Source organism: Miniopterus natalensis, chromosome 2, assembly GCF_054644295.1.
Source record: "Miniopterus natalensis isolate mMinNat1 chromosome 2, mMinNat1.hap1, whole genome shotgun sequence".
NCBI lineage: Eukaryota > Metazoa > Chordata > Mammalia > Chiroptera > Miniopteridae > Miniopterus > Miniopterus natalensis.
In genome coordinates, this window is record NC_142082.1 from 8,240,996 (window position 1) to 8,264,320 (window position 23,325).

General features: G+C 39.0%; 1 protein-coding gene across 9 annotated transcripts in view; it reads right to left on the reverse strand.

The window, feature by feature from the left end:
* The window catches only part of SORBS2 (sorbin and SH3 domain containing 2), a 172,815-nt gene that overhangs the window by 61,512 nt on the left and 87,978 nt on the right, over nucleotides 1-23,325 (reverse strand). For 3 of the 9 annotated variants that reach the window (XM_087814090.1, XM_016211316.2, XM_016211312.2), the window contains exons 3-7: nucleotides 21,944-21,993; nucleotides 17,008-17,100; nucleotides 13,648-13,674; nucleotides 13,301-13,425; nucleotides 3,407-3,545 (exon numbers count right to left, since the gene is read on the reverse strand). In XM_087814090.1, the coding sequence (XP_087670216.1) occupies nucleotides 3,407-3,545; nucleotides 13,301-13,425; nucleotides 13,648-13,674; nucleotides 17,008-17,100; nucleotides 21,944-21,953 (394 nt within the window). In that variant the 5' untranslated portion in view covers nucleotides 21,954-21,993. Of the gene's footprint in view, nucleotides 1-3,406; nucleotides 3,546-11,265; nucleotides 11,269-11,847; nucleotides 12,795-13,300; nucleotides 13,426-13,647; nucleotides 13,675-17,007; nucleotides 17,101-21,943; nucleotides 21,994-23,325 lie in introns of those variants that run through there. The other 6 variants (XM_016211314.2, XM_087814092.1, XM_087814088.1 and 3 more) reach the window with 5 other exon arrangements.

Genomic DNA, 23,325 nt, shown 5'->3' on the forward strand with positions numbered 1-23,325 from the left:
GAGAAAGCGTGGTGACAGATGATGCGTGAGATGCGTGGGGAATCAAAACTTAATGGTATCTCTTGCCTTTTTATGCTAAACGTGACATCGTCTGTATTTCCATCTCTATCTCTTTTAGCTCATTTACCTTGAATTTGCGCCACTGGTCGTTAGCATGGGGGTGTATACTGAACACACCTATAACAAGACCCTCCCCATTTTATGGAGAAGGGTGAGGGGAAGAACAGCATTTGTGAGAGACCCTGTGACCTGTGGCGGCCTGTAAGAAAAGCACTTGCGTTGTCTCGTCTCATCCTTCCAGTAATCTCGTCGGGGCAGAAGATGGGACAAGTTGAGCGGTTTCCCTCAGGTCATAGATCACATTAATATTATGTTTGTGAACTGCTGGCTACCCTTATTTAAGAATCCTGAAATTCACTCTTAGGACAAAAGATATGACTGTTGAGTCTACGACAGTGATTTCATGAAAATAGAGTGAAAACAAAAATCACAGGAAAACATCTTCATATCCAGACATATACCTGGATGTGAAGGCTTATGGGTAAACAGATGATTAGTATTAGTTTTTATTTACGTAGCCAAGGTGGCCATAATGTCTTTGGTTTTAGTTTAAAGTTCCAAAACCATGATTCTTGCTCCTTGAGTATGAAGCTCACCCTAAGCATATAAATTAGATGAGGTTTACCTGTCTTCATGCCATCTTTATTAACTTTTCTCCACTCTCATAAGAAAGGAGAGGACTCGGGATACTACATAGTCCACTTACCCTTAGTCCATAGATATTTATGAAAATCGGCATTATTACCAGTCATCTGATAGAACTGATAATACAACTTCCTGTTTTTTTCTCTTTATTTTGTTAGCTTTTTTCTTTCTCTTTTTTTTTTACAATAAATTTCAAAATTTTGGTGACCAACAATGATTCTTTGACATAGTTGGTCAGATCTGTCACTCAGAAAGGTCTCTTTTTATGTGGATATGGAAAAGTCCTGATGTTTCGGGGTAGCATTGATGTGCATGTGCGTGTATAAAAGGAGGTTTATATTTCCTTTTACAGGCAAAAGTAGGTTTATAGTTGTAAGTGTGCAAAAGCTTATTCTTGTATTATTATTTATTAATCATGGCATTATTTTCCATACAAACAACTCTAAATCTACTTTTGCCCACACTGTATATATCTTAAAAGATATGACTGTGCTTTTATGGAAAATTTATACAAAGCTTCATAAATAAGATTTAGAAAATTTAACTCATTATAAGGATAAGTAGAGATAAGCTAAATGTTATACCTGCTATTGCCATTACGGCTCTTCTATTTTGTTTACAACAGAAAGGCATTTTCAACCCATTTCTGATTAAGAATGGATAAGGCTGGAATAAAACTGCTTTACGTACCACTGTGTATAAAAGTCACCTTTTCCAAGCAACTCCAAATTAAGACACTGCGATATTGGACTTGGATTTTCCACTTAATTCTAAAAAGGATTTGAGTGGGCACCCATGATCTAGTGTTTGTATCAAAAAGCAAAGTTTTTGAGCAACAAGTATGTGCAGAGTCCCAGCCTAAGCAAACAGCTGTAACTCTATGGTTCATACGATTCTATGAACTTACATAATACAAGTTAGCCTTTTATTTTATTATGCTCTTATTTGGCCCACTAACGCTCATTTTGGCAATCTTTTGTCCTCAACTAAATATAAAGTTTCTCTGGGGTAGGAGAGACTTGTATATTCTCCTCAGGACCTATCTCAGTTTGTTCAGTGTTTATATAGAGAATTTCTTTCCATGTATGTAGTTTATGTGTAAAATCTACCCATTGGTGTGTTCTTACATAAAACCCTGCCTACATTCAAGTATTTATATATTTTGTTTGTTGAGGTGGAAGGGGAAAAATTGTGTTCATTAAGACAAGCAATGGGGTGAGAGAGTCAAAACTCTGATGATAATTATTTGGGAAAATATTACAGCTAGAATAACTTGTAAAGTTTTACTACAGATGTGTGAATTTGCATAGCTCTGTACAAAATCTAGATGTATGGGCTCCCATTCTAATACTACACCAGTGACTGACTAAGGGCAACATTTAGGCACAAGGATGTTCTACTTTCTTATATTCTAAAAGGACATCATTATAAGTCACTGATCACCCCAGGAGTGGCATTAGGAAAGGCGCAAGTATATTTAGACTTTCTTTCTTTAATGGGTTCTTAAGGCTACTTGTAAGTCTTCTAGAGCTTTTGTTGACATAGAAGTTGAGTCCACAATGTACAAGTTGAATGTTCCTGGGTAAACTAACAGCGTCATGTTCTTTCAATACACAACCGGTGTTGGGGAAGAGGGGAGAAATTCTGCCTGCTGTCGAGAGGAAATTGGCGTTAAAGCCCTGTGTTTTAGTTTCTTTCTCTCTGTGGTTGGTCGGTGGCCAGAGGATGGGTCCCCTCTTGCTTTTCTGAGATCTCTGCTGCGATCACAGGCTCCTCTGCCTTCCTCTCTGCTTCCTGCTGCCCTGGGAGCCCCCTTCAACATCATGAAACCTTTTTCAGCTTCAATTCATACGATGGTTTGATTTTGTCTGTTTATTTTAATGCTCAGGGTTATTGTATACATTTTTAAAAACTCATATTTATGACATTATTTTCTAAGCCATTCTAATATATTTTGCCCCATAAAAAATGTTTCTATCATTATATAGCCCACTTTCTGCTCCAGGAAGCTTTGAAGAATTCATGAGCCCCATGAAATTATATGCTGGAAAATTTCTTATAAATGTTCAAGTGTTCATTTTGTTGTTACAGAAAAGCTATATCTTTCATCTAATTCTCAATTCCCCATAGACTAAGAGACGTGTCTCTGTGAAATTCCTGGATCATCATTTAAAGGGACTCATGTCCCTGATGATGGTCTTCTGGCCTCAGTGGAGTAGTTTACTACCTTGTGGGGCAGCCTGTCCCCCTGTTGGACTGTGTGAACTGTTAACCAGTTCTTTACAGACACCAAAAGAATTTTCGACAGTGAAAGTTTTTCCGTGAAAGCGTGGGTGCCTCGACATGGACAGTCTTCACCATGCATGGAAACGCACGGTGTGAATGTTCTCCTGGTGGTGTGAACGCTCCCATCCCTAACGGCCCATCGTTCTCTTCCTACCCCCCACCCCAAGTATCTAACAGCCTTCTCCAGGGTAAAGTACAGAAGCAATCCCTGCCTCGGAATAGCTGGGGGCCCATGTCTCCCGACGCTGAATTCCTGCGGTCCCCAACGCCTCCCCGAGGACAGGGTGGTTAAATCGCCAAGTGTTGGATGTGTCTGCCTCCTTTCTAGAAATTTCTTCGATGCTTTGTATTTTTCTCACGCTTGCACTTGCTATTTTGAAATTGTCATGAAAACCAAGACAACCCAGTGACTTACCGAGTGACCGGCCATGTGGCATGATGATGCTGGAATTGAGTGAGCCTGGCAGAGAGTAGGCTGAAGGCGAAAACGGTCGCTGGTAGTAGCTCATTGGACTCACAGCACCTCCAGAGTTTCCATTCACTGTTATCTGGCTCTGAAAAAAGCACGGACACATCCCGTTAAAGCACAGCCCCCTATAAGCATCACTCCGTTAGATGACAATAGACTTCATTCAAATGACAGTCATCAGCTGTCCAGTTTTGTTGCTCTGAAAATTGATGTCTAGAGGGAGAGGGTGCATGTTTTCAGTACCTTCTCAACCTTCCTTTGTTTCTGAAAATCACTCTTCTATGTCAGAGGGCACAGGGGGATTAGAAAGCAGCCGACTAGTGGGCATGGCACTCTGCCAACGGAGATGCCAAGGGTAGCAGTGAGTATAAAGTAAACCTGAGGGCACATTCACTCTTACAGTCCTGCGTTAAGTAGTCAGATCAGGCCGCACTGCTCTGCATGTGGGATTTGAAGTGAATGTTCTTTGACACGAGGAAGGCAATTGGTTTTCAGACGTGGTCAGGGATATCCTCGGAAGAATCCATGTTTCCAGGGCAAGGTGATCGTTAATATAAGGAACATAACTGTTTGGACTTATATACCATAAATCAATCTATTCTAGAAGGGTCAAATACCTGGTAAAGCATCAAAAGGCCATGTTAAACTGCTGGCCTCTCCCTCCTCCGATCTCATTTAGCGCTTTATGGGCCTCTGTTTGGTTGCTTAATAATTTATTAAGCTTTATACCTGAGTATTTTATATCCCCGAAGGTATTTCAAGCTTCTTGTTGAAGATGGCCATATAAATGCTTCTTTTATACATATATTTTATAGCATGCATCCTGGTGCTAATAACAGAGTAGATATTCAGTAGATACATATTCTAATTCAATTGAATCAGCCTAGTTCACAGAGGCGGAGCTCACGACCGTGAAACACGCCTCTCTGTCCACAACACACTGAGCACTGTGGAGATTATGCAACGCATGCGAATGACACACAGCACTGGTAAGAGCAGTTTAAATGGCCTTACAGCTGAGCACACCAAACACACATATGCACATAGACAAAGAAGCAGAATTTGTGAACTTTTCTACTTATTTTAATGCAAAATAAACTTCTGTTACGCAGGCCTGACACATAGGTGAGCGATTAGTTGCTTATTTCCACGATTTTTTTCACTTTAAAACAGATGTTTCAAAACACCTGGAATAAACTTGGTTTCACTGCTTTATAGCTATCCCACATCTGCCCTAAAGTCAAACGTTTCATTACCGCAATGGTGCTTATTGAGTAAGCACTTTTCTAAGCTGTGGTGGAAATCACTCCCGCATGGTAGGTACCTGTATCTCGAGGACCCTCTACCAGGAGATCAGTGGGCATTCAAGTAAGGGTGAGGCGCTGGCTCACCCACAAGCTTCTGACCTCTTTTATTCACCTTAGAGGAATTATTTGAGAATATTTTTTCCTTCTTGCCCAAATCAAGTTTGGTTGATCTTCGTAAATATAATTTTAATACTGTTGTTATAATGTGTTATAATTAATGTTAAAAACAGGAAAGTTCTTATCAAAGACCATCATGTTACTTACTGTTACTAAACTTAGGAAAGTGGCCCTAATCCTATTTTGTCTATGACAGCGCTTATTTAAAACTTCATTATACAACCAGTTTTTTAGAAAAACATATTTCCATTTTTTTTTTTTGTCTAAAGTTATATGCTTTTCAAATTGAAGTCATTATCTACACATTATATGAAAATGAAAATCTGTGCTATAAAATTCTGAATCATTTCATCCACTCATGAATCCCTTATTTGAGACTGCTTATCATATAGACATTTAAATGATATGATATACATGGGAAATATATATTGTTCTAAATGGAAGATAAATTATTGATATATGAAATAATGTATTCATAAATGTCTATACTGGAATGGCTCAGGTAAAATATAAAAAAAAAAATTATAGGGCTCAATTTCTGCAGGTAGGTGAGGATCATTTACATCATTCAGTCCCATTAGACAGATGGGTTCAAAAGATGTAGGTGTTGCCTGGCCGGCGTGGCTCGGTGGTTGAGAGTTGACCTAGGATCCAAGAGATTGAGGTTCGATTCCTGGTCAGGGCACATGCCCGGGTTGCGGGCTCGATCCCTGGTGGGGGGCGTGCAGGAGGCAGCCGATCAATGACTCTCATCATTGATGTTTCTACCTCTCTCTCCCTCTCCCTTTCCCTTCCTCTCTCTGAAATCAATAAAGACATATTCTTTTTAAAAAAAGATATACTCTTAAAAAAAAAAGAAGTAGGTGTTAGTGAGGGGAGCAGGAAGCATTAGCACGAGGTAGTCAGTAGTCGTGCATGTGAGAAAGGGTACAGACACTCACAGTCACATCAGTCTCTGAGTTGACCAGTTGTCCACCAGGATTCAATATTGGGTTAAAACTTTAAAAAAAGCTTACTTTCTCTATACTCTAATCTTCATAATATTATATGTGTACTTATCTAAATTTCTGAGATGACTTCTTATCAAGGCAACTCACTGTGCAGCTCATTAGCTAGAGCAACCAGTGTAAACATAAGTCAGCTCTCAAACGAGTGGAGACTGTAACTGACTTTTCCAGCCCAAAGCAAGTTTATGAGGGTGACTGTCGCCTGTTTCCCTGGCAGACTGTATAGAATGAGTTTACTAATAATCAACAGCTACGCGAATAAAATGCTCAGCAGCAAAATGAGACGGCAGACGAAAAACCAGCCCTTTTGGCCTTTGGAGGTCTCTTGGAAAAATGATAGGTCCAAGGGAGGAAGAACACTCCTTGTGTGGCAACAGGGGCCACGAAGGAGGTGCGGCCGGGGCGGCGACCTGGACCCAGGCTGGGGGCTGCGTCCCTGCGGTCAGTGGCGTCAGGCCACTGCCTGCAGCTCGTGTGGGGCGGCCGGGGCGCTGGCTCCAGGGCCGAGGAGCCTGTGGACGAGGCGGTCGGGGCGGGGAGAGGCGGTTTATATAAACCGAGCCCATGACACCCCGAGTCCGCAGGCGGGGCCGGGGAAGGGATGCCGGCCTGCAGCCTGGCTTTGGTGGAAGCATTTTGGATGAAAGGTGGCACAGGAGGGGACAGGAGAGGAGGCCTGGGGTGCGGTTTGTCTGTGTGTCTGTGTGTCTGTGAAGCATTTACCTCCAGGACACTGGCGGGTAAGTTCTGGTTTCCAGGCTGAGATTGAGGAAGAGAGGATAAGAGGAGATATAAATTATCCAACTAGTAACACATCTCATCGTCTCGCGGCAGAGAAGGCAGAGCATGGCTTTTACTGGCAAGCGCTTGAAGGAAATCCAGTGAGAGGATTAGGTGCCCCCACACAGTGCAGAGGAGCAGAGAGTGTGAAGAAGGGGCCCCAGGAGGTGGTTTTCGGAGGGGAGCCCGGCAGTCACACGGCCCTGCATCGTCATTCTGGGTGGGGGCTTGAGACTGTCGCCATAATGGAACTTTTTTCCTCGAAAGTTTTAGGTTCTGTACTTGTGACGGTAAAATGACATCAGGTTGTCTATTGATCGGCAGAACTAGTTTCCCCTTTACTGGAAAAGCCTCTGCAGAGGATCCACTGCACCCCTCCCCTCCCTGGGAAACGTCCCCCAAATATCAATCGGTTTGTTGACCTTTTTATGACTTCCAGATATAAAGACTGATCTAACGAAAAACAACTAAATGGAAAGAGAATTTTGTCTTCTTTCCACTCACTGAACCTCTTTCTTGATTTCACTACGAAATACCAAGAGTTAAACTTAAAAATACCATAACCATGCAGAGTGGTGCGCACGTGTGACAACGAAGTGAAAGAAGAAAACCAGCCACTGGTGATGGTTAGAATATACCCTAGTTGGTTAGAACTGCTGCTGGTTTACCTACCAAGTCATAGGTAAAGGAGAAAGAAACTGAAGGAGAGAGCCGAGGTTAAGTCCTCCAAGGCTGTGTCACCCAGCAGGGTGGAGGGTGGCCTGTGAAAGGCCTGGAGGGGTCCGTTCTAACCGCGGGGGTGTCTGGCCACACACGTCTAACATGACCATAAGCATCAGCCTCACCACGAGTGAGTGAAACTCTGAAGCCGACTTCTTTCTCACTCGCCTGCGCCTTCAGAATAGAGGGTTTGGGTTTGTTGTTGTTGCTGTTGTGTGGTGTTTGGTGTGGTGCCAGTGGTAAGGTAGAAAGCCAAAAGCACTACAGAATATTAATACAAGGATGGAGAATGAATGAAAGGGAACGGGTTCAACTTAGAAATATTGCCCAGTAAAGATTTAGAAGAACTCAGATACATATACACATAACCAATGGACACGCACAGTGGCGTGGTGGAGGCCTGGGGGCGCGCAGTGGCTGGGAGGAGGGGGGTAAGGGAGCATTGAGGGACATCTGAAATACTGTCAAAAATAAAATAAAATAATAAAATATAAAATAGATTTAGTTGGTACCATTTGGTGTTCTTGGCCAGCCATCATTTTCATAACAGTTGATGTCAAGAAGGCTGCTGAGCTTATAAAGTCATAACTATTTTTTCCCAGACTTTTAATTGAATACTTTTAAAAAAGTCCACCATATAAAAAGGTCTTTCTCAGTCATAGGTGCCTTAAAAACCTGGCGAAAGCTCTTTACCGTCCTCTAAGAAAAAATGCGCAGATTCATGTAGGTGTACAGAGAATTCTGCACAAACTTCAGGGGTCATAGATGCTCTGAAGCACATCCTTAATCTAACAGGCCCAGAAACGCTAACTCTGGATAAAAAGACAGATTTCCTTATTCTATTGTTCTTTAATAGCTTTTGTTGTTGTTTAAACATATTCATCATAAATGTGATACTCCTACTGTACATGGTTTTAAAATCCCTAGAAACAACTGACAGACATTTTAGTTACTCAGAATTTAAAATATTCTAGTAGGATGTATCTTGTTATTAGTAAATTTTTACAAGGAGCGCAGATTTTATTGGAAGTGAAACTGTAATAGTCTGGAACTATAATAATTACAACTTAATATGTTAGAATTTTGCTACAAGTCTGAATGTGTAGAGAGTCTGGGGTTGGATGGTGTCAGTGGCATTTCTCATAATAATGCAGCTCACTAAAGAGGTTTCCATAGAACATGAATCTCTTTAGTTTTGTTTACATTACGTGAGAATTCCGTTAAACAATATAAATCATGCAAAAGGATTTGAGTTTTCTTCTCAAAGGAGTTTTTCTTTCCTTTGAAATTAAAAGGAAAAGTCTAATGACTGTAATGCTCATGGGATTGCTCATATCCTTTGGACAAGAAACATGTCAAAGGCTAAAGCACATTCTATTTAAAACCCCCATTGTTGTGCGTCATGTGGTCAGCTGGTGTAGCATCGTGTCCAGGAATGGCCTGTATCCATTTATTTGTTCTTCTAAAAAGACTGTCTACCGGAAACAGACCTATTTCACTTTTTGAATTTCTCTTACCACCTTCTGATATGCTCACAGTTTTGAGTCTTTGCATGTGTGTGTGCGTGTGTATGTGTAACAGATAAAATGCCTCCAGGTGCATCATACCACACTTAGATTTCTACAGCTGAAACTCAGAAGTTCAACAGCCTGTTGGTCACCCACACAAAAGCTCTGAAATATTTTGGGGTAAAGATGTAAATTACCTCTTAGACTAGTTGGGGCTCCTTTCACATAACCCTGCTGTCACATTCCCCCTCATTCAAGAAATACCCTCTCAGACACGGGAGGAGGGAGAATCACAATATACCTATTTCCCTGAGGAGAATGTGAGGTGGAGAGGAGGAAAGTGGAAAGTGAAAAAGGAAAGGAGGAAGTCTTTTCTCAACCTGGATTACCTTGAAGTGGGAAAAACAAATTTAAAACAAGAACAGGTTTTGCTTTGTTGTTTGTATTTTGTTTTCCCTACTGAATTGTCAGCAGATAGATGACTGCAGAAAATCATCACAGTTGTGTTTCCATCTTTTTAAGACCATGTAAGGTTGAAGTGTTTGAGTATAAGCCAACGGTCCCCAACTTTTTGTGAGTTTAAGTTCCTTTTTACTGTTGAGGGACGAGGGATGGAAGAGCTAGAAATACCAGCTTGCTGCTGTCTGGTCTCCGCAAAGGAAAGGGCCAGAGCTTAAGCCTCAACATGCTAATGTCCTAAGAGAGAGCACTTAGTTATTTGAAATAGCATTGAGCCTCCTGGTCCAAAGGATTTCAGTCCAGAATGGTAAGGAGAACCTTTGGATGAAAGGGACCACTAACTTTAGGCTGAAGCCCTTCAGGACTCAGGGAGCCAGAGGACTCAGGAAGTGTGAGCTTCACCAGCGGAGAAAGTATACTGGGTTAGATGTGGGCATTGCAAACTCAAGGGCCTGCCTTGGGCTTGGGATGTATCCAGAATGTGCAGGCTGGGTATTAGACAGAGGGAATGACAGGAACTGTGGTGCAATGGAGAGCATGGCCTTCCTCAAGGTGTTCAAATGAAAAATAAAATGAATTCAGTGGCAACTAAACAAAGCAGATTTATAGTCACAAGCCCCCAGGCCATCCCTGTGCTGATATAAAGGTGGAGGGTGGTGAGTGAGACACTTAACTTGGGTGCAAAATTTAATGGAGTAACAAAACTCAGTGAGATAAACACTATTTTAATACAATCTTAGAAAAAAATAAAAATCAGTGCCCCCCAAATTCATACTGAACAAAATAGCAAAGATTTAAATAATGACAAATACCATAACAAGCCATTTTGAAGACTGGGGTATGGAAAAATCTGTATCCTGGATTTTTAATGGAAGCATTAATATTATAATAAAATAATAGGTTCAAAATCTATGTTTTCCTGATCTCATTTTCAGTTGAGAGAATAGTCATGTTTGATGATTCCCTCTTGACCAGTGATGATGTTAAACAATTTTTAACTAAGATGAAGCAAAATGATAATAAATTCTGTTTTGGCATAAATAAAACATTTAAACTTAAAAGAATCTTCAGTTTTAATACACCAACTTTTAAACCTTTCAATATTTTTTTAAACTAGTGAAATGTTCTAGAAAAAAATTAACAATACATAAAAACATGTATGTGGGGGACTTGTTTTTCTTTCTGTCTCTGGTTCCAATTGGCTTAACACGCACTGTGCCCTGGGTCTTAACATCCCCCTTCTAGCCTCTTTAATGGTTGAGCTTCTAGCCTCGTTTCTCAAGGAACGTACAGAATATGTTAAATTCCAGGCAAAGGGATCTGGCAGGTCTCATCCCCCTTTTCAATTCAGTTGACAGTAACATACTTAAGGAAATACCTGGGGGGGAGTGATATAATTACCCATATCATTGTTAAGATGTTAAATTTCCATGACAATTTTAAAATAAACAATTTAAGTGTTCTTGGGAAAGGAAATCCTTCCCTCCCACCCCACTCCTCCTGTGATCATCAGCCTCCGCTCAGCCCCGTCTGAGGGAGTGGGGAGGAAACGTCTGGCAGCCACGTGTTCCTAGGTGACTGCATTTCACCGGCCACAGCTCCTGCTCAGGACGGGGGCTACCTGAACTAAGCTGGGCCAGGGAGGCACTGCCTCCCTCCTGGGGATCTGAATTATATAGCACGGAATGCCCCAGTCAGGTAGTTTTGTATCCCAGGGCCCCAGGTGCATGTTGACACAGAGAATGTCATGGACATTCACAGGCAGCTTGAAGTTATGAGGGAACAGAGGCTACAGTGAGACTGAGGTCAACTCACGGAGGGGAGAGACGGGAGCTAGGTGGCACGTGAGACGGAGGGAGAGAGGGTCTCGAACGTCATTGTCCGGTTCCCCTAAGGCCTGACTGTACCACCTCCTTTCATGATCCAAGATTACCCTATAACCTCAGCACAAAAACTCTTTTACCAGACTTCTTAACAGCCTTATAGTCTCTACCCAAGACCTGGTGACAAAGGACCTAAAACGGTCACACAGATTTGGGCACATTGATGGTATATGATATCTAAATCAGAGGAGTGAATAGTTAAGAGATTTTATACCTGTGAATAAAGGAAATCTAGGTGTTCAAAGGTCTGGTGTGAAGCACATTTCTTTAACACTTAAAAGTACTTTGAACACCAAAGTGGTTTGCAGAGTTTTAAGTGATAAATGACCATCAGTGATTTCTAATGAATACCTAGAAGGAAGAAACTTTTAGAACATGATTTCTGGATAAAAGAACTGTATATTTATATATATTTTTAAACAAAAAGAAAACTAGAAATTTATTGATGAATTTAGTAGGGTTTTAAATAGGAAGATGGTTTCTTTCTCCTTTCCCTTCCTGATGGGACGCTAACAAAGCAACATGTTACACAAGAAGCCCAGAGCCAAGGAGTTAGGGTCTCTGCGGGACACCTGTGAGAAGAGATTGGAAAGTGTAATGGATCACCCGGCAGTCTGAGGACTGAGAGGTCGCAGCAACTGCAGATTTTTGTCTCTCTTGCTGAAGAGGTGTCTTTGTAGTCTCTGGAGAAGACTCGGGTAGCTGTTTTTGGCTTTCAGGATCGTGTCCTGACAGGGGAGCTATCTGAATGGAAAGAGATGCTGTGTGTTTCTCAGGCACTGGGTTAGGGGGTGGTGAGCAGGGCCTTTTGAGAAATGATGGTAAGTCAACAGATTTGGAAAGCTGTGGAGCATAAAAGGGGATGCTGCTTCCTAGGTCCTGGTTATGGATTAGTTTCAGTGTAGAAGTTTTCCGGGTTTGGGAATCTTCCGTGTAGTCCTCTTGTAGAAATGGGGTACTTGTGTCAGTATTGGGTGGGGAACCTGGGCTGGAAGCTGGTGGTAGCAGATTAGTAATTTTCTGTGTATACGACACAGTTGTGTTAGATTCTTCAGAATATACAATTGTCTGGGTGGAGTCATCTTCATTAGAACACATAGTTCCCTGAAGAGGTTTATTAGTAACGTACTCTGTGCAGGAGGGAACTTGTGGGTTAGTAACTAACTGGTCTAAAATGTCACCCTTAGTGTGGCTGGTTGTCAAGGAGCTACAAAAGCTCTCTTTTCTGGGGGGTGGAGGGGGTGCCTGGATTGCCAAAAGCATCCGGAAAAAGAAACAATGTTGAAGGAAAAACAGAGAGAAAGTCAACATTAGTCATTAAAGAAACCAGTACTAACTCTATCCTTATAGAGAGTAAAGCAATACCATACCTTCTTATACTATATATTTTATTGGCTAGATTGATCAATTTTATTCCACTAGGAATGTGTTTTATTTTATCAAAAGCTGCCCTCTAGGGGAAAATAGTTTAGAGAATACATTGTAAAGTTTGTCTCCATCTACATTAAAAGTCAACATACGTTCTCTTGCATATTTTTAGATCTTGAAGCATATATATATATATATGTGTGTGTGTGTGTGTGTGTGTGTATATATATATATATATAATTTAGTCACACTGTTTTGATAACACTTTTCCTGCCGCAGCACAATTTTGCTAATATCTCCAACACAGAATTCCTTTAGTTACTATAATGAGCAGTTGCATAACTCCTATTTATTAAGTATATAATGTATTGCTGAACTTCATAACTTTGAAGTCTAAATCATCAGCTGGCAACAAGAATCAGAAAATAACCTAAACATTAGGCTAGAAACTGACCTGCTTTTATCAGCTAAATCAAAACAAAAACAAAAACGAACCTGCTTTGAACTTAAGACTTGTCTTAAGACCTGTGTTGTCAATACAAGTCTGAGCAGCAGTAGAAACACAAAATCAAACATATATTAAAAATAAAACATGTATCAAAGTATGCACATATTACTAGAAAAGAGTCAGGGAAAAGCGGTGGTCTGACGACCTTGCTTTAGAACGACGCGGTAGACAGGGCAGGAGTACCTGGGTGGGCGATCTTTTTTCTTGCAGGTTTGGTCGCACGCTTCTAAAGCCTTTGGCTGCAAGAGAGGAATACGTAGCATCTCCGTTCAGTGGCTCTTGATTTGGGTCATTGTAAGATCTCCAAGCTTTTATTAAGAGAACACAAATTGGATACAACAATATCTACATCCACTTTTAACAGTTTTTGAAGTAAAAATAAATTCGAAGTTTTCTTTAGAAATTTAATTTAATACGCACAACTGTACATGCAATTTAACTTTATGGCGAGGTTAACGATGTGTTTATGAGTATATTTTTTAAAAAGCACACAACAAATGGAATGGTTACTCAGAAGAGCTTTTCTGTACCTGAGTCTGGTGACTGAGAATCACGGCCTAAAAGAAAAGGAAATGTTCTGATTACTTGAGGGTAAAGGAAATGAACCACCAAGTCAAGATCATTGGCCGAAGAACTACATGCATTGTTTTATTTGGCAACATTATCTCAGTTCTAAGATTCTGGGTACATAAAATATACCGATGAGAAGTCTGTGCATTACTTTTTACTTCAATTAGAATATTATTCAGTATGTAACTCTAATATATAATCAAGGCATCTCTCAAACACTGATTTCCCTCGCCAGTGTTATGGCAACCATGTAATTTTATCTTATCATTGCCCAAGCGGAATGTATGAATTTCTAAATATCAAATGAAAGCATCAAAAGGTTTCTGGTTTGTACACAAAGAGTGCTTTTTAGCATGAAGTCAAACCCGGAGATCCATAGCTTTGGATGCCCTGATGTTACCATGTTCAACTTCCATGTTAGACAGCGATCAATTTCGTTGTAGTTTGCAGGGTTTTTTTAACTTGAAAAAAGTGTAAATGTGTCTACCATATTACGTGATGCTTCAAATCATTCTCTAGACTTTGAGTTTTCATTTTATTGCCATTTAAAATCCTTTTATACTAAAATATGAAAGAGCTGTTGCAATATATTCCAGAAGGGGGGCACCTGCCAGACAGGTTGTCCACGCTCATTCCAGGCTTGGTGTCAGGGACTGGACTGGATGCCCTTTCCAACTTTATGGTTCCCACATTTAAATTCCTTCTAACCAATGTGGCATATTAGACATCATAAACTATACTTTTCTTGAGAATTGTGATTTTAATTCTTACAGCTCCTTCCTGTAGAGGGTTCAATTACTTTGTAAGAATTAATGTAAACATATTCATTAAATTCGAGTCCACGAACGGAATGCCTGCAGTGCTTCTAAGTACTGTGATGGGCCTTTTATTTATTTCCTTCATTTACCCTCATTTAATTTTGACAGATCTTTGGGAGTCTAGGAAGTGATTTTTTTCTCAGAGAGGTAGGAAATTGACAAGTTCTATTTTTTTAAAGAAACCTGAGTTACAAGTGAATTTTCCTAAGAGTGTAAAACATGCAAGTGGTGTTTCCTGGCACAGTGGTCACGGCCACGGCACCTCATCCTTCTCAGTGTTACCTGAGACTGCCAGGTGGTTTTGGTAAAATAAAATGTACTTCAAAAGGGCTTATTGTATCTCTATTTTCATTGTTTCGGTTCTGGCTTGGATTTAAAACATCCATGTGCCTATGAATTATCCAGTGGGACTTGACTTGTAAAAGGAAACGAGAAAGACTGATTTAGGGGATAGATAGTTGATGACAAGCAGCTTATATTGACTTGTCATCTGTGAGGCGAGAGAGGGAACCTTTCGTGGAGGTGATCTTTTACTTAAAGACTGTGCTGTTTTAACATTTCTCATGCAATCAATATTTGCCAATCCCCTTTTGATTCACAAAAAGACACTGTGTCAAATAAATTCTTATGAAGGCTACCATATAATGTTAAGGGTATACAAAGAGGATGATCTCTTTCTTCAAAATGGAATTAAAACTTCTTTTAAAAAGGGATCGTACCTAAGTGCCTTAATACAAAAGAGGTCTATTTTTAATGTAACAATTAAGACTAAAGTTCAGGGGACTTCACTCTCTAGAAATCTTAAGCCTCATGATATAAAATTTAAAATGGCCCACAGCCCTACCCACTTATTACTGAAGATTATTTCATATTCCTAAAGTATTAAACACTTTCTATTATTTTGATTCTGAAGCATTAAATATTTTCTTTTAGTTTAGTGACATGACATTGCTGATATTCTAGAGTTGACTTTCCAAAACGGCAATCTCTAATCCAATCACTGTTATTCCGTTAGTGGTCACTTTTATAAATAACAATTTAACATTGTTGAATCAGTTCCACATTCCCTAGCAGGTGCACCGGTCAGTGGTCCACTGAGTAGCCTGGGCTAGAATTTCACTTGGTTGAAATGTCAATGATATCCATGGTACAGGCATTTCGATTACCTGATGGCTCTGGACTTTTAAATTTATTTTCTTACTTCCCTTTATCCCCATTTCCCTTAGGTATCCCATGTAAACACGTTTGTAGTTTTTCTAGCATCTTTTTGTGCTCATATACACGTGAGCAAACGTGTATATGATACATATTTAGAGAAATATTTTTTTAAACCAAACTGAAATTGTACTACATACATTGCAATGAAACTTTCAATTTTTAGAAACTTGATATACTCTGGAACCACCTGGCCTGCTATTTAAACTTGAAAATCTATTTGTGAACTGGAGGTGGAGGGCAAGAGTGGGTTTCTCTAGTTGGAAACTTGTTTTTCCTCAACAGAGCTGGATAGTTTAGGACCAAGGACATCTTGAGCATTTAATGAACTACTAAATATATGTATGTAAAAGATGCTGACATGCACAGTGAGAATTAAAATTATTTAAACACTCTCCATCCCTTTTTCACTTCTGCTCCAAAACCCCACAAATAGAAATAAAAAACAAAGGACCCCCCATGTAACCAACCAACAGTCAAACCCATCAGTCAGTCACCAAAAGGTGCGGGTCTATTTCTGGGTCTGGAGTCGCTGGGGTTGCCAGGCTCTTTGGTCTTCCACAGCAACGTCCCCTCTCAGAGCGGACTGTGCCTACAAGCTTAGGTAAGTGCTGGTGGACATTTATTAGAGATACTCACCTCAGTAGATGCTCAAATATCACACTCCCAATTACTTGCTAGAATATATGTATACCTGTGGTTGGACGTTAATCTCTATTGCACCAAGACGTTTAAAAATACGTATAAGAAGGATCTTTGCTGACTGGATTAAAGGAAGGCTTAAGATGTCATTCAAAATAAATAATCTATCATTCTTTTTGCAACCTTTGGCAAAGAAGTGAATTAATAAATAGTTTCCTACAAATCCCTCTTTCTGACCCTCTATATCCCCACCCTTCAACAGTTTTTAGCTCAAAAACCAACAAAACAACTATGAGTTATCTTGATTAAATACTGTGTTACTTTAGTTCATAAGAGACAAAAACTTAAATAGTTATTAACACTTGCAGTTACTCAACACATTTTTGGCAAGTGACTGTTGTTTTTAATTAGATTTTTAAAATGGTTTCTACAAGATATCAGTTTCCTTTGGCTTTTTTATTTTTAGAACCAAAACAGTCAGGAGGGATAGGAGCTATTCTTGAGACAAGAAATGTAAGACCTTGTGGGACATTATAAAAGGTATTTACAGCCACTTTCTTCATCCAAACAAGAGAATTCTGGAAAGAGAGAAAGGTCAGACAAAGCCATTGAAGGGTGACATTGGGTGAGTTAGTGGTATTATACCTGCAGCCAACAGGTTTGGAGAACTCTGAACTCTCTTCACAGATGTTAATGTAACAGACATGGCAGCACGTTTGCGAGCACACCCACCGCTATCTGGAAGCAAAAAAATGATATAGCAGAAGCCACAGCCAAGGACAAAGCACATGCAATAAATACCATGCATTTTAAGTGAAACGTGCCAGGCATCCGTGGGAAAGATGAACAGTCGGAATTAGTAACCGTGGAATCCATCTGCAAATTCTTCAAGCACCCCAGACTCGAACCACTCAGAACAAAACAAAAAGGCGGGAGTCTGTTTTGGAAGTAGATGAAAATGCTTCCGTAAAAAAAAAAAAATCAAAAAAAAAAATCAAACTTACCTAACATTTTATGGTTTTTAAAAAAATGAAAACATAAATATAAAACTCAACTTTGATTATACCATTTACATCCAATTATTACTTTTATAAGCAGTGTAACTAGCTTGTGGAGTTACGGATAACCTCTCTTTTGGGGTTAGGAGCCACAGGATAATATCCTTTTGTAGCTATCACTTAGGTTTACTGTGTGTTAGCTACAATTATGAGTCCTGAAGATAGTTCTAAATACCTCTTGAAGTAAATGTTACTAACTGATACAGGCACGGAATATTTCATATACAGCATTCCTAAAAAACATACAGTATTATGGAAATTCTTGGTCTCCTCATAGCTCTTATTAGTTGTGGAAATAACTAGCCTAATTAAAATAAAAGATAATACTGTATACACAGTATTGAAATGACCATGTTAAAAAAAATTGTTTTTATACTTTTGAATAGGTATATGATGATCTATATATTTACAGTTATGCAAGTCACAAAATGATGCCAAGTAAGTGAGAATGTACCAGCTATTATAAGTTTAGCCTTACAAGGCTTCTAAAGTTGGAAGGTTAATGTTCTATTTACGAACAGATTCCAGTTCCATTCCCACATTCCTTTGTATATGGAATGTACAATAAGTAGTTCTTCATCCCCCTGGAACTAGAACAGCTTAAGTTTAATTCTTTTTGAAAGTTATAACAAGAGAGACAAATAATGTCATCACCAATATGATGATATAATCATTATATATTGCCACATGCTATTCCCATTTTTTTCCTTTTTCTAATATATTTTTTATTTTTCAATTGTAGTTGACGTACCATATTACATTAGTTTCAGGCGTAAAACATAGTGATTAGACATTTATACCTTTTCTTTATTTCTTAAGGAAAAGTGTGCACTTTGTTTATTGGACATGAAGGAACTTAAGAGTACTTGGAAGTATGATTTGAATTCATTATTAGTAAAATCACAAGTAATAAGGTCAATAGACCTTAAAATTGGTAGAGTGATTCTTATATTAAAATGTAATTTCTTAAATATGTTTAAAATAACAATTTCCTAATGCAGATAATAATTAAAATAGAAACATGACTTGAAACAACATAAGAAATAGGTCAAATAAATCAAAGACTGTATAATTCAAAGACCAAACATGGAAAGACATAAGTGGTGGAAACATACAACTACAGATGTCTTCAGGAGAGGCACCAGTAGGATTTAGCAAACTCTGCAAACTGAAAATAGCAATGAGGGGTGAGTGCTTCTGATCAAAGGGAGGTAATGTTATTGAATGTGTGGTATGTAGGAGCTAGCAGGGTTGTGTAGTCAAGGTGCTGAAAGTGTAAATTGATGCATCTTGAAGAGATTTTATTTTCTGGTTCTATTAATTCTGAACATCTGAAAACAAGCAGTGAGACAGATGAAAAGGGAGGATTTCAGACTGATGAGGTAGATCCAAGGCCGTTGGTTAAACCCATGGTTCCCAAACTGTGTGCCGAGGTGCCCCGGGCTACCTCAGCTGATTCTTGAGGGTTTTGAGGGATAGTTTACATTTTTGAGGAAAACTCAGTGATATCTGTCAGATGCTGCATGAACTACTAGCTGGAGGTAGTCCCCAGTTTCAACATAATAAAGATTGTGCTATCTTCCTTTAGATGTTATCATATCTTTGAAAAGTTGGGTTTCTGGTGATGTGACAAAAAAGCAAGTACCCTGTGAAAGTACTTTGGGACCAGTAGATATAGTCTGAGTCCAAGGCCTGCGGAGTTTTGCAGCGCCCAATAAACATACACATTCTGTTAGTAAGTAACTGCGGTCACAGAGAATAAAATCAAATGACTATTTTTTTTCAATTTAAGTGTATTACTTTTTCAAATTGCTTCTGAGTGGATAGAACATAAGTACTTATTAAGTTGTCTGTACCTAGCTACTTAATAAGTGGAACTGTAAGGCATTTCTTTTGTCCTGAGAGTGCAGTGAAACATTACTGAGATATGTTTGCTCTGTAACCCAAGAGAGTGTGGGAACCGCTGGGTTAAATAATTTCTGTATTCTAAGGAACTCTAAGACCTAGATGAAATAAATGGAGAATCCATCTTTGTTAATAGTTTAATAAAGAGCTTAATTCGAATAGTTGAGGCATCTGTGAAATTGCTGGAACAGAAAGGTCTATTATATTCTATTTCTACTTATTTGTGTGTTGATATTTTCTGCAGTTTCTTGAAGAGATTTTTAAGATCTCAAAATGAGGATGCTGTCTCGCATATTTGTGGTCATTCTGCAGAATCCCAATGCTACTCTCACCTTCACACGCGTTACTGACCCGCAGGGCTGTGCTCATGAGTGACTTGCACCCCCTCCCTCCCACATGCAAGACTCTTGGGAGCTATTTCTACTCCTGAAAACGCTCATATGGGTAAATCACATACTATGAATTATTTCATGTCTTTTTCTCTTTCCTTTCTTCCATAGTTAAGATTTGCCTTAGGAAATAAAGGGTCACAAATTCTTAGAGTGGAAATATAGCATGTTTTGTATATACTTTTATACATCGTCCAGATACTTTAGTCTAAAAATTGAACACATGTCCTTTGGCTCATTTATTTTGTATTTGACTAAAAACAAAGAGCTGCTTTGCTTTTAAATATATATATATGTATTTTTTACTTTAGTGACTGACACATAAATATTTAAATAGTAATATATATCTTTAATGATTGGTAGGTAGATAATGACAGCTAATTGTATTTGTTAGATATTTAAGTACTAATTTTTACTTCATTTTGAGATATAGCAACACTGCTTTTTTCACCTTCCTACAGCAATATGTACACATATTTTTTTAAAGTGGTATGTTTTTATAGCAACACTATAGTATTGGTTTGGAATTTTAAACAAAGGGTTTGTCACTTCTTACCAAGTTTGAATATCATATTTTACATGCATATGCATATGTAGGTTCACCCATATAAGCAAAATAAATGCAAATTAGCATTCTGCATGGAGCCAAGCTCATTCCTTTTCAATAGAGGATGCCTTAAAGGGTTAGAGCCATGCTGCTGTAGCAGTAACTTGGCTCAAGTACCCCGGCGACCTAAACAAATTTACAAATTTCTATTTGCCTACTTGCCACTAGAGATTGAATCCTGTGAATGGAAAGATTAATTATTGAATGCATTGTACATGCATGGATATGGCATCTTTAGTATAACCACATGTTATACCTCTGTCATAAGAGGGTGATAATAAATAGGAAAATCAGCGCTCCACAAAGTGAAGGATATTGGGAAGTTGTGTCTTAAGTCAACTTAAGTCTGTGAGGCGATGTCTCAGAACAATTAGGGAACTTCTGTGCCTTCCCATAGTTGTTATTAGCTGTGGAAATAAAACTTCCTTGTGTGGACAGCCTGCTGGACCGACTATAGCTTCACAACACTACTTACCCTGGTTCAGCTATGGGCCGTCTACTCTGTTTGCTTTCTTCAGTCTCCTTCACCTAATAATGTTTCTTCTTCTATTTCCTGTGTCTAATTCCCACACCTCCCCTTGTCGAAATGCCTTTGCTTGGTTCATTTCCAGGGTTACAATTTCTCTGGATTTCTGAGTCTTCCTTGTATATTTTGACTGTCCCCAGTATCCCCATCTTGCCTGTTGCTCTGCACACCTATAGGTTGTCTACATCCCCAGTGGCCAGCCGGCCTAGAGTTCAGAGGTCAGCCAGAGCAGGCTTCTGCCAAGGGGCAGCCACAGAATCACAGGGAGTGGGCCATGTGTCCACACTTGGCCAAGGGATTAGACAGTGGTTCTCACCAGTGGTTGCTAATCCTCCCTTGATAACAAGAGACTGCAAACTTGCTGGTGATTGCTTGCAGATAAGAGTATTTTTTGTACACAAATTACAAAATGTCAGTGAGAAAGTTGTTTTCCAGAATTACCTAAAACCAAATATAAAGATTTCAGGGGGGAAAAGGTGAAATGTATGCTAAATCATTTCTACTATGGAAAAAAATATGTATGTACATAGCATGTACCACAAACACTTTTACAATTAATCTGTATACAATACAGAGTTCAGAGGCATCCATGTTATTAAGCGAATTTGAGATAATATTCTCACATTTGAAAATATAATGCTTATGACTTTAGGTGTATTGTGCATATGGATTAATTAAGCTGATTTCACAAAAAGCTTTGGCACTGTCTGCTGACTGTCAACATAAAGGGTTTACAGAATGGGAAATTTAAATATTTTCTACTAGAGCAATCTGCCTTTGAATTTAGCCTATTCTAAGAGGGGTTTCAAATGTATGTGTGCAAATGAGATACTACCTCTTCCTATGGTATGTAGGAGTTAATTTCAAGATATGATTTACAGAAAAGGGAGAAAGGGTAGATAAAACCCCAAATTCTGTTTTTGATTGCTATAAGATTGGAGCAAAAAGACAAAGTAAGTAATGAATTTATACTATCCGTCTAATCAGAAACTCAGTATACATTTAGGATCAGCAGAGTGCTAAACTAATGATTTAGGACCAAGATGATTTTTAGAGAACAAGGCTGAGAAGTTTAAAACTAACAGAGATGGCATACCTGTGTTCATTTTGACCTTGGAGGGTTTGTTATTAAAGTCTTCAGTTTCCCTGTAGAAAAAAAATGGTGTATTAATTTGTTCACTAGCACGTGGAACAAAACATCATGAACACGTGATTGTTTTTTGTTTTGTTTTGGGGTACCTGTGAGTTCATATCACATTAAAATTGGTCTTATTTAAACCAGGGTTTAATAAGGTGGGCAGAATTTATAATTCTATTGAAGTTAAAGTTCAGTTATTGGTCCTATGATCATAATCATAAACTTGTTTTTATTTAATAGTGACCATTAATGGATGAAAATGGAGAGAAGCTCTCATTTAAAAAATTCAATTTCTTCCACAAACATTTATAACTAGCAGGTTTTGTTCTTTAAGTCTGAAAAGATCATTAGTTATTAAGTGTCACCTCTCAGAATTTTAAAATATACCTGGGAACTTTGAAATCATTACCGTACATTGTTCAATTTATTACCAGGGAGTATTTAATGTATTTAATATATATTTTGAACACATAGCCAAGGAGGATGAGATTCATCTACTTTTTTAAGATGCAGGAACTAAATGGTTCCCACAAAACCCATTTCTGTTTCTGTATCAGATACTGTGGTTTCTCCCAGTGAAGTGTTTAATGTATAACAATTGAGATTAAGTCATTAGAAATGGCTGCGGAATGGTGATTGTTGTAGAAAAACGTTATTTTAATGTGTATTATTTTATGGAGTGTGAGATGACTTAGTTCTTTCCCTGGCTTATTGTCTTAGCCCATTTTTAGAGTTTCTGGTTTACCCACACCCCAAGACTGAAGAGGAAGGACATGCTCTCATAGGAAGCAAATCTCCTAAGAGCAAGAACTCCTTGAAGACGTTCAGCCCCAGCCACTCCGCCTCTGCACCTGGGGGGCTATAGTTGCATGAATGGGAACTTCCCCAACACCACAGTCACCAAGCTGCCGTGTACATTAGCACTCTAACATCTGATAATCTAAAAAACTTATTTATACTTTATGAATGAGTGGGGATAACGTTGAAATGAAGTCATCTGTCATGATCATCAAGAAAGACTTTCCATAACTCTGTTTTCCTTCTGTCTCTGTAAAGAGCGCCAAATGATCTCCCTGGCTTTGTAGTCTTTGCCGGTTCTTGCCCTCTCCCCCTTTCAGAACACTCTCCTGGCCCTACCTGCCCTGTTCTCTTCATCATCGATCGTTTTCTTCCACTATGGCCATTGCAATTCACCTCTGATGGGAAGCTTGGTTATGTTCATTACTGCTGTGAAAATCTAATAATAAAATCAAAATGTGAACACCCGCGAAATATGATACCTATCTTCTCCCCAGGGTGGGGGAAGAAATGGTGAAATAAAATAGCATGAAAATAGTCAT